Below are 12,074 nucleotides of genomic sequence, written 5' to 3'. Positions count from 1 at the left end.
GAGCTGTACAAAATGAAAGAGTTTTATGGCCTAAAGGGAGCAGAAACTAGGAAGTTATTCTAGGCAGGAAAGCAGGTTGATTATTGCACTCATTAGGGCATGACAGAGGTCTTTCAGGCAGACTACCTAACTAGTGCCGATCAGGTGATTCCTGACTGACTGGTTTAAGATTCCTTTTCTAGGAGAGCTGAAACTGTAATTAAGTCTTGGTTTGGTGACATGACTCTATTTGGGGTCTATTGTCTTGTTTTTAACAGTGTCTATTGTATTACTCAGCACAGTAGCTTATGCACATATCATAGTAGTTGCAGAATTGTCCATTTAAACTAATGATCACAAGCATAATTCCAGGAGACTGATTTGAATCCCTGTCTACTGTTATGGCCTGTGTGACTTGAAAACATTATTAAAACTCTCCAAACCCTTGTTTATTCACCAGTGAGCTAGAGTTAATGATATCTGCCTCCTGGTTAGATGACCATTAACTGAGGTAATATATGTAAAAGCTTCAGCGCAGGGCCTGATGCATCAAGAAGTGCTCAATCAATGGTAGCTAGGTGCTCAGTAGGGATGAACACAATGACTAAAAGATTATTCCAACCATTTTTACCTTGTCTCTCTACTTTCTCCTAGTATCTCTCACACGTAAAACCTAAAATAGAATCTAGCTTTCCATTAAGCTTTGTTTATGTTGTTTTCCAGATGTTTTCTAATTATAAATATTGCCTCTGACGTCACGTTTCTGGATTAACAGGGTCACTCTCTTTTCTTGTTTTTTTGTGTTTTTTTTTTCCTTTTTTTTTTTTTTTTGTCTGGTGCCCCTAGTTGATCACAGAGGTAACTCATGGTAGGTGCTTAATAAATATTTAAAACTTAGCCTTTGAAAACACTAGATATTTCACCAAAATTAGGTTGCATTTAGAAATCTCAGACAGTCCATTAACAGATTCACCAAGACCAAATTTAGAAAAATTCAAGCTCTTTCTTAACTTGTGTCAGTAAGAAATGTTAAACTGTCAAGAATCATTATTAAAAAAAAAAAACTATGATTACTATTTACAGTGACAACTTGATATAATTCATTACTTCACTAATATTCTCAATAAGCAATACCTCACACTAAAAAATATATTAAGTAGATTAAGCTTGTGTTTTGTTTTTCTCATTTACATTAAATTAGTAGTGTGCAAGTTAATAGACCTCTAAACATGTTTAACCTTGAAAAATGTTTTCCTTTGCTACAATGTGTCAAATTACCTTTATGGAGACGGAGTCTTCGTTTCTTGGTGACATTTACCATAATGAACAAACTTTTGAGTTTTGCATTTAAATGGTCTCATGTTTTGTCTTGTCTCTTCTGTTGTAGGCATCAATTGTAATGAAGTAAATATAGATGAAGGTCTATCAAAGCCCTGTCTCCATTGTGGAGCTGGCACTGATGGCATCAATCATTGTACCTGTGACTGCAAGAGTAGCTTTTCTGGAACACACTGTGAAGCAAATGCAAATGATTGCCTCTCAAATCCTTGTCTACATGGAAGGTTGCTATTTTTATTTTTCTATTATTAAATCCGAAAGTAAATTTAACTCACAATATTTAAGACTTAATGTCAAGGGAAAGTTGATAAAGATAATTTTAATTACGCTCTTTCATAAAACAAGAGCTAAGCACAGTTAAGATGACAGATGCTGCCTGTTTTACTTAATGCAGTGTACTGATACATTATCTCTGCCCTTCTTTTACTTCTGCTCATTAGCATAAAGTAATTTTCAATAAATGTGGATTAATTGGACTTTAATATACTTAAAGGTAACTGCTTTCAGTAATAGAAGTAGAAGGTAAGATGATGAGACATTCTATTATTTGCTCTGTGAAGGGATAATGCCACACACTTAGTATTTAAAATGTCCCTAAGTAGACTGGTTCTTTCATCCCTATGTGCATGTAAGGTATTGCTTGACATTATGGAATTGTATAGTGACCATCCTGCTCATGGATAGAATATTAGTTTATGGAAACTGAGACCCCGGATATTTCTAGGAGATGCAGGTGGCAAAGAAGAATGGCTCATAGATGCACCAGACTGCCTCTGCAGCAATATTTTTCTTTTCTAGTCCTGCCACTGATCTTGTAAACAGGGAAGAGAGGATGAGGATGGGTAGCTTATTGCAATGCAGTTTGGCTATAGCTGACTTCAGTTCCCTACATGAACTCTAGACATACTGTTTATCTTTGAAACTGTTCTTTCTTTACATTGCCATGGGGAAGACGGCAAAAATTAAAATTGATCCGTTCTCTCAGTCCAGTCACCTTGAAGGATAAGAAACCAGGAACAGACTCTGCCTTCTGTTGCTTATGGGAATGTATTTTTTTACAGTAACTAGAAAAGAAAAACTTTAAATGGTGAAACTCCCTTGAAATTAGACTTTATTTTCTTAATTATTTGAAAATTTAATTCTGTGTTTCAGATGCATAGATCTCATTATTGAATATCAATGTTCATGTGTTACAGAATGGACTAGCTCAAGATGTGAGATCAAGATTAATGTAAGTTTCATAATTTTTATTAAATCTAAAGTAATTTAAAATAAAAACCAAACTACTTGCTATAGGTTTCAAATTAATGAACAGTTATTAAAGATTTAACTGCTCTTTCAATTTTCTCCTTTGGAATTTCTACGTTGTTCTAAACAGAATGAAAAATCACAGCTTCTGTTCAGTTTTCCTCCTCTATCTCTTGTTATCATCAATTTCTACAATCTGGATCCCTCAATAATTAAGTCCTGAGGTGCCCCTGGGGGACTTAGCTGGTTAAGCATCTGATTTCAACTCGGTCATGATCTCGCAGCTTGCAAGTTGGAACCCTGCATTGGGCTCTGTTCTGACCGCTCAGAGCCTCAAGCCTGCTTCAGATTCTGTCTCCGGCTCTCTCTGCTCCTCCCCCACTCGTGCTCTGTCTCTCTCTCTCTCAAAAATAAATAAACATTAAAAATTTTAGAAAATACTTCCTAAAAGTGGTTATTGTCAAAAGAAGCCTCAAAAGGCTTATGCTTTGCCCTCTACCTTCCCCATTCTGGTCTTGAGACTCCCAGGTGTCTGTGGATGTCTAGGGATGAGAGGAGTTTAAATTGATCCAGATATCACAAGAAGAAAGTAAATAATGGATGTATGTGCCAAGAGGTGGTACAGGTAAAGAACACCAATACCTGTAACACTCTCAAGATCTGTTTACCAGTTTTCAAAAATCTGTGATGTGATTGAGTCATGGTATTTTATGCCTCATTTATTGAGAAATGTCGGTTACCTGAAGTTTAGGATCATATTTGGTAGATGAGAAACTTGTGAGCCTTCCTGAATAATGGGACATTCTTCCAAATCTTTTCTGACATAGTAAAGAAAGGAAGTAAAAGGACTAAAAAGAGCCTCTAATATTGTGAGACTATGGATATTTTATTTAAATCCTTTGTCTCTTTCCCTTATCAGTAAAATACAGCTATAATAGCTCCTACATCACAAAGTCATTGATGGGATAATGCACATGTGACATGGTAGGTACGCAGTAAACAGTCCTTTCAGAGGGAGTGATGGGGTGGTTAAATGCATTAAGGAGAAACAAGATTGAGCCATTATTTTGCTGCTTACTTGCTACCTGCTGTGTGTTCTTGGATAAATATTTATATTCTGAAATCATATTTTAACTATTCAATGAGGGTAATTTTAGTAACACTGTCTTGGGTTGTTGTGAGGATTCATTAGATAATACATGTAAAATAATTAGCACATTTTCTGACACATTATTTTTTAAAACTTATTTATTGATATTACATTGATTTGGTTCTAGATAGTGAAGCCATACTTGATATGGAAAAGGAAATGTTGTAACTAATAAGTTCCTTGGTGGAGAATGGCCAAGGCATCTATCTTGTTTACACATATTGCCTACGGCAATCTCTAAAACCTTCTTTTGATAGTATAAATGTGGCATTCTTTTCAGAATTAAATACATAAATAAATAAATATTTTCTTTGTATACATATTTATATATATTCGTATACACATACATACAATATTATGAGAACCATTCTTAAATTCTACCTATATACTTCTTCCTAATTCTACCTAGATTTTCTTCCTAATATTTTTATTTTAACAAGAGACCGGATTCGTTATCCTCCTTATTTAGTGACTTTTTGCTTCACTTAGTGTATTTTAGGAACCATTGCATCATAATACATAGAGCCATGACTCATTCCTTTCATTTATTTATTTATTTACTTACTTACTTATTGATTTATTGTCCATTGAGGCATTTTATCTGCACATATGTACTACATTCCTAGAAAAAGGATCAAAGTTGAATTAGTAAGACCCATATAAAGCTTATGTGTTTTTACGGTTTGCTAGGAACTGAGAAGCTTGAACTATGTAAGTCATACAGAACAACAAGGGGTAGTTAAAAGGCATTGATTTTGGTACCTTAAAGCTATCTTTGAATTCTGCCTCCACTTGTCAGGTCTGTGATTTGGGGTAAGTTTATTTTATGGAGTAAGGATTTTCCTTCCTGTGTGTTTTCATCATGCTTCTTTATGGTCCATGATACCAGTTGAGGTTGTCAGTACAATGAAACCAAACTGGCAGGACAGGAGCAGATTATTCTGCCAGCCATTTTTCTAGATCTTTGAGTTGTACCTCAAATATGGGGCTGATCACTCCATACATGTTTAACCTGCCTGTGAGGTTCACAACAATTTTCCCAGTTCTTTGATCATGGATGATTTCAAATTCATCCATGTGATCATGCTTCTTCATTATAGTTAGAAACCAGACAATGACTTTGGAGCATGGGCTATTAAAAACCTGGCATTTGCCTCTCTTTTCAGCACTGTTAATGCTCTTGAGAGCATCTGCCAGGACATTCATAAGCCCCATTATGGCGTCGTGGAAAGATGGTGGAAAGAGCCTGACTCATTCCTTTTAATAAGTGTTGAAGAATTTCACTTATTTAATGAGACTATGAACATGCCAACTTCCCTAGATCCTAGTAAATAAAATCATTTTCTTTGTTTACTAATTTGATGAGGAAAATGTGACATGCATTGTTTTTATTGTTTTCCTAGGTTATTATCAAGATTAAGCACCTTTCCATAAGATTATTTCCTGTTTGTATCTCTTTGTGCCTTGTCTATTCAGAGCCTTTGATGAATAGTATTTTTTTTATTTCTTGCTTTTTCCTTTTTGGTTTGTATATATTATTCCAAATTATGGGTCAAATCCACTGGGTTCTGCAAAATCACAAATCTTGTCTAGAGCTTAGCTACTTTTACTTTGTAAGACTTGTAAATTGTGAGATTTTTATATTTTATTTTTACTTTTTTCTTTATGACACTGGGCTTTGCATCTTTCCTTAGAAAGTCTTTTCATACAGCAATATTTAAATTATTTTCTTATATTCTCATCCAGTACAATTTTAGGATTAATAACACTTTTAGTACTTTAATTCACAGTGAATATATTATTATTATTGATAAAAAAGTAGGGCAAATAATTTTCCAAGAGATTTTTTTAATGTTTATTCATTTTGAGAGAGAAATAGATTGGGGTAGGGACAGAGAGTGAGAGAGAGAGAATCCTAAGCAGGATCTGTGCTGTCAGCATGGAGCCCAACTGCAGGACTTGATCTCATGAGCCATGAGATCATGACCTGAACTGAAATCAAGGGTGAGAAACAACTGACTGAGACACCCAGGCGACCCAATTTTCTAATAATTTTTATCAAAGGATCTATTATTTCTCTATTGATTTAGGTTGCCTCGTTTTTCATGCACTAAGTTCCTATGTATGGGTCAGTTTTAGGACTCTTTATTCTGTTCTGCTTTTTAAAATTTTATGCTGTTGGGGTGCCTTGGTGGCTCAGTTGGTTAAGTGTGTGATTCTATTTCGGCTCAGGTCATGACCTCACAGTTTGTGAGTTCAAGCCCACATCAGGCTTTGCACTGACAGTGCTTGGGATCCTCTCTCTCCTTCTCCCTCTGCCCCTCCCCTGCTTGTTCTCTCTCTCTCTCTCTCTCTGTCTTTCAAAATAAATAAACTTAAAAAATAAATAAATAAAATTTCATGCTGTTATCTATATTAATTATTGCAGTTCAACAGAGTTTTTTTAAGTGTCTTTTTAAATAATACATTAAGTACACTCTAAATATAATTTTGTCATTCATTTTGCAAATATTGGATAATTTATATATATGAGAAATGGAGATGAAATAATTTTCAGGCATACCTCCTACTCACCAGCTCCATTTGGAGATATCTATATAGATATAAATGTGTATCTTTACCTATTTATTGTAACTTCCTCTATGTTGTAATGCCCAGATAATAGCCTCTAATGGGCGTTCATGGATTGATGTCCGAGTCTGTCTTTCTAGGCTAGAGACCAGAGCAGTAGAGAAACATGGGCAGTACTCATTGAAAAGAACATTCTAGGTCAGTATGGGGCAGAGTGTTATATCTGAAGCTCTTTGGAAAATGAGAAGGAAAAGTTTATGTTAGAATTTGTGGGGAAAACCATAAGCCAAGTTCTTTTGTTCTGTTTTTGTTTTTGTTTTTGTAAATCTGACAATTTGAGGCAGGCTTTACAACATTAGAATTAATTCTACAATAAAAGCAAATCCATGATTGGGTATAGGATGTTGTGGTTAGTGACAAATGTAATTAACTCAACTCTGGGTACACATACACACACTCACTCACAAAAAAGAACAGATTATAAATTGTTCTTTTATAAATTGTTCTTTTATAAATTATAAATATGTAAGAAAAATACTAAAATGGGAAACCATAAAATATGATTATAAAATAAAAGAAGGAATCAAGACATTCTCAGCTGAAGGAAAGCTAAGAATTTATCATGAGCAGATCTAATTCAAAAGAAGGACTAAAGGAAGTTCTTTAAATAGAAAAGAAATTATTAAAGAAAATAACTGTGTGTGTGCGAGTGTGTGTGTGTGTGTGTGTGTGTGTGTGTGATTGTGTGTATGTTTGAATATAAGCTGAAATTTTCATAAGGGGCTTCTTATATAATAAGATTATTTACCTTTATCTATCATATAAATTATGTACATTGACTTTTGTTGTCAATGTTCAATTAGTATGTAGTGGATTCTGACATTCAAAATGTTTACATTTACTGATACACTTTCTAAAGGTTCTATGATTTGTGACAAGTTCAACAAGGACTTATTCAAAAAGTTCTACTATTTTTCTTATTTCCTTTTTATTTGCAATTAAATGATTGATCCATCAGAATGCTTTTCAGGGTAAAGTTTGAGTTGTCATCTTGCCCCAAATGTCTCCTATTTCCCAGAGGTCGTTGCAAGGAATATCTATGTCCTTTGATCAAAAACATCTTTAAAATAAAATAGATCTCACAAATGGTAATATTTGTCACACACTCAGGATACCTTGCTTTCTCACTTTATCACTGCAGATAATTCTCCATTAACATACATAGTTCTACTGTATTCTTATTAATATCCTAGTGTATGGAGGTACCATATTTATTTAATCAGTACTTTCTGGATGGAGATTTATTTTAAGTGTATTACTCTTAAAAATTATCTATATTAGGGGTGCCTGCGTGACTTAGTTGGTTGAGCGCTGGACTCTTGATTTCGGCTCAGGTCATGATCTCACAGTCTGTGAGATGGAATCCCACGTCAGGCTCTGAGCTAACAAGAGTGGAGCCTGCTTGGGAATGTCTTCCCTCCTCACGCTCTCTCTCTCCCTTTCTTTCCATCTTGCTCTCTCTCAAAATAAATAAATAATAAACATTTTCTAAAAAGTATCTATATTAGATGAAAAAGTGTGAGTCAATATTACTCAATTTCATTTCAGGAAATACTTATTATTACTTTTAAAACTGTCATTTGTGTGTGTGTGTGTGTGTGTGTGTGTGTGTGTGTGTGTGTATTTCCTTTTGGCCTCAGGGTATAGGATGTTGTGGTTAGTGACAAATGTATTTGTCACTAAAGGCTATTCCTTTCCCACCGTATTTGTTTGTTTTTTAGGAATGTTTTCCTACATATTTTTCTCACATATTTTCTCTATCTGTTCATCATTTTTCTTGTTTCATGAGTCTTGAATTTCCAAATTATAAGCAGATTTCTATTATCCCTAATGCAAGAGTGAGCCCAAACCTGAATCAGAACAAACCAGTGGGCAAAAGGAGTTGTACTTCCTTTCCCAACCTGTCTTGGCCACCAACACCAACCCTATGTCCCTTATAATGTTACAGATTCCTTAATAATATATTCAAAGTGCTCTCAATCTTTTGCATTACTTGCCCATGCTTAACCCATCATTTTTCCAAGTTATAGCACATTATACTTCCAAGATTTTGAATATATACTTTAAGTCTTTAGATTGTTTTCTCCTCCTCCATTTCCTCCTCCTCCTTCTTCTTCTTATTCTTTCTTCTTTCTTCTCCTCTTCTTTTTTTTTTTTTTTAAGAGAGAGAGAGAACACAAGCTGGACAGAGGGGCAGAAAGAAAGTGAGAATCTTAAACAGACTCCATGCTCAGCATGGAGCCGAATGTGGGGCTCAATCCTATGACCCTGGGATCATGACCTGAGCTGAAATCAAGAATTGGGCACTCAACTGACTGAGCCACCCAGGAACTCCCACGTTTAGGTTTCTTATGCAACATCCCTTTGTTTACCTGAGGAAATAGTATATATTAAAGTGTTAGCTTTTTTAAATGTCTGTAGAACTCTACATTACTTTTAAAGAATTTTGACATTCTTCATTGACGTTCATCATTCAGCCCTGATGTACTTTTCTATATTTGATTCATTTGTGTATTTCAGGCTGCTTCTGAGACAGTGGTTTTGCAGTGGCTCTCTTTCCTGGAATTACTATCAGAAACACAGTTTCCAGGAAACTATTTTTCAATAGAGAAAATATTTACTACAAATATCCCAATTTTGGTATTTTATAATCTTGTTTAATTTATTGAAATAAATTAAAAATGCATTTTCTTTACATCAAAATATCATAAATCAGATTAATTGGGAATCAAAATCTTCTTCCTATTAACTGCTTTAGTCCCATATTCAAAGCTATATTGGAAGTAAATTTTAGAGATATTTGGAGATATTTAGTCTTTACCATATACATTGTCATATTTCTCGGCCAAGAGATTCCTCTGAGAGAGAAACCAAAGCTTGGTGGTACAATTAGCTCTAAGTTGGAATTCAAGGCATTTTGTGTCAGTGAGATTTTATTCTGACATCATCTTGCTATAGGACATTGGTGAAGTCAGTAACACTTTTGGGCTTGTTTCATTTTTGAGAATAAAATAAAATTTTTGGACTAGATTTTTTCTACTCAGTGTTTGGTCCATGGTCTATTAGCATCAGAATCACCTAGGAGTTTGTTAGAGATGGAAAAACTCAGGCCTCACACCAAATCTTTTGAGTTTAAATCTTCAATTTAACAAGCTACTGAGTATTCATTGTCAACTTAAGTCTTAGGAACAGTAGACTACATTAGTAGTTTTTATTCAGAGCTACACACAATTTGAGAAATTCTGTGACTTTCAATAAGTATTTGCATCAGATAAGTTAAGGCTGTAATGTTCTATTTCCATTCTTCAGATAGAACAGTTTCATGGTTATCTGTTTAATATATTGTTTCTCCAAGATCTTATTTGAAGAAAGTAGTCCACTACCTTAAAAACAGCAGTGTAAAAAAAGAAAACATGATTCTATGAGAGAAATACTATGATAAAGATGATCTCAAGTAAAAACTTTCTGTTCTTCTGGGAAGTTCAGAGATCACAGAACAACTTCTGCATCTAAACTATACAACTCAGATGGAACACAACTATCAGAGAGATAATTGACATATTTGCTAGCCAATCTGGTAGTTTGCTCTGGCTAAGCACTCCATAATGAATACATCACTGTTCTGTTACTGCTACGCTTCTGTACATTTCCTGGCATGGTGTTTTGAATGCAAGTTGAATGAACATAGTATTGGGGTATAGCTTAATTGTCCAGATTGCCCTGATCTGCAACATCACTCTTAGCTTTGTTTTCTTTCTCTAAATACCCCAACCTTTTACTTTTCTCATTTTCTGAAATTAAATTAGTCAATTCTTCTTGCCAATCATTTTATTATATTTAAATAGAGTATAGCAAAATAATATAAATTATGATGAACAGAAGGAAAGTCATCTGCCTTAAGTTTTGCACCAGGAAAGATTAAGAATTTTAAATGAATATTTGATTTCTTTTTCTGGAAAGAAATTGCTTTTGTATTTCCATTAAGCCTGCTAATTAATTTGGTAAAAGATTCTTGTTAACCCTAGAGACAGAACTTTTGGCAGTCTAAAAATGATCCTTTTCTTCCCATGGGAGATATAATTCAATTAGTTTATGTAATGCTTTGTAATAAATCATTCTATATATACCCAGCTGTAGGACTAAGAAGGAAACATGTTGTTTCCATGTTATTCCCTGTGGAATTCTGCATTTACATTCCATGAAAATAACTGCAGTACCTTTAGAAAGTCTACTAAGTGCCCTCAGTTATCCTTAAGGAGTTTACATTCTCAGCACAGGTGGAACAAAGATCCAAATGGCATTCACGTATAAAATCATGCATTTAACTCTATCACTTGGGCAAGTGTAAAAGATCACCATCTGAGTTCCAAGCATGACTTGGGTTTTATAATCAAGGGCACAATCCATTTCTTATTGAAAGGGATACTAATTAAATTCTCTAGTGATTTTGACATCCTTAATTTTCCATTTGATAAATGGTATGAATGCAATGGTTTCACATTAGCCTTTTCAGTGTGAGTTTTATTGTTATGTTAACATTTTTAAAAGTCACTGTTTCTAAGCATAAATGTCTAACTAATGATAGTTCTAGAAAATACCCATTTTCAGAGTAAAATATTAAAGAAATATCACGTTTGCCTATGCTCTAGCTTCTTGTGTACCATAGTTCTATGTCTATCTTTGAAGATGTAGTAATTTAGATTCCTGAGTGCAAATGATTCATATTTCTGTATATTCATTAAGAAATCCTGGGGGCACCTGGATGGCTCAGTCAGTTGAACATCCAACTTCAGCTCAGGTCATGATCTCATGGTTTGTGAGTTCAAGTCCCACCTCGGGTTTTGTGCTGACAGCTCAGAGCCTATGACCTGCATGAGATTCTGTCTCCCTGTCTCTCTGCCCCTCCGTCACTCACACTCTGTCTCGCTCTTTCTCAAAAATAAATAAACATTAAAAAATTTTTAAAAAGAAATTATGTGTAGACAACATATTAAGAGTACATAAAAATGTTTTACTAATGATGTCACAAAGTTCCAGAAATTATTTCTCAGAATTATAGGTGCCAATATTTTCAGAGTTAACATTACCTTGAAAAATGATGTCATACCACGTTTAAAGCACCATGCTTTTTGCTTTCCAGAATATAGGCACATGTATAATATCTAAAATGTAAACTTAAGAAGCATATAGCATGATATGGTAGACATTAATATACCAACAAAATCTGATTTACTGTTGTAGGGAAGTGCCAAATGACTGAAATAGAGGCTGACAAGGCTTGTGGCCTTCAGTATATAAAGGGAAAGAATATAACATTTACTGAACAGCTGTTATGTTCCAAGAACAGGGCTAATTACTTTATATTTACTATTTTATTTAATTCTCACAGGAACCTGTATGAAGTGGATGAAATTGTCACCATCTTATGCATAAATGTACCTACAATAAATAAAATACCATTTATTTAATAGGTGGGTAAAAGTAGCATAAAAGTATAACAATATTCCAATGCTTAAAAAGTAACAGACAGATATTTTCTAGGTTCTACAAAGCCTCTGTCTGTACCTCTAGAATTATAGGATGCAGAAATGCCAGACACAAATTTGGGCAAATGCATGGGAAAATTGGCTAATTAAAAGATTATGATTGGATACACAATAAGATCTGGACCAGGACGGCAACATAGGAGGTGCCTGAATTTCCCTCCTGCCCTGGCTGCACTGAATGT

At 34.3% G+C, this 12,074-nt stretch overlaps 1 protein-coding gene and 1 pseudogene across 1 annotated transcript in view; one reads left to right on the top strand and one right to left on the bottom strand.

Moving 5' to 3' along the window:
* Nucleotides 1-12,074, top strand: part of EYS (eyes shut homolog) — a 1,626,372-nt gene that overhangs the window by 632,245 nt on the left and 982,053 nt on the right. The window contains exons 18-19 of the mRNA XM_047860135.1: nt 1,367-1,541; nt 2,470-2,548. Of these exons, the coding sequence (XP_047716091.1) occupies nt 1,367-1,541; nt 2,470-2,548 (254 nt within the window). The remainder of the gene's footprint in view (nt 1-1,366; nt 1,542-2,469; nt 2,549-12,074) is intronic.
* Nucleotides 4,540-4,930, bottom strand: LOC125165550 (40S ribosomal protein S15a-like; annotated as a pseudogene).

This window comes from Prionailurus viverrinus, chromosome B2, assembly GCF_022837055.1.
Source record: "Prionailurus viverrinus isolate Anna chromosome B2, UM_Priviv_1.0, whole genome shotgun sequence".
NCBI classification, from domain to species: domain Eukaryota; kingdom Metazoa; phylum Chordata; class Mammalia; order Carnivora; family Felidae; genus Prionailurus; species Prionailurus viverrinus.
This window is presented reverse-complemented; position numbering and strand designations above follow the sequence as displayed.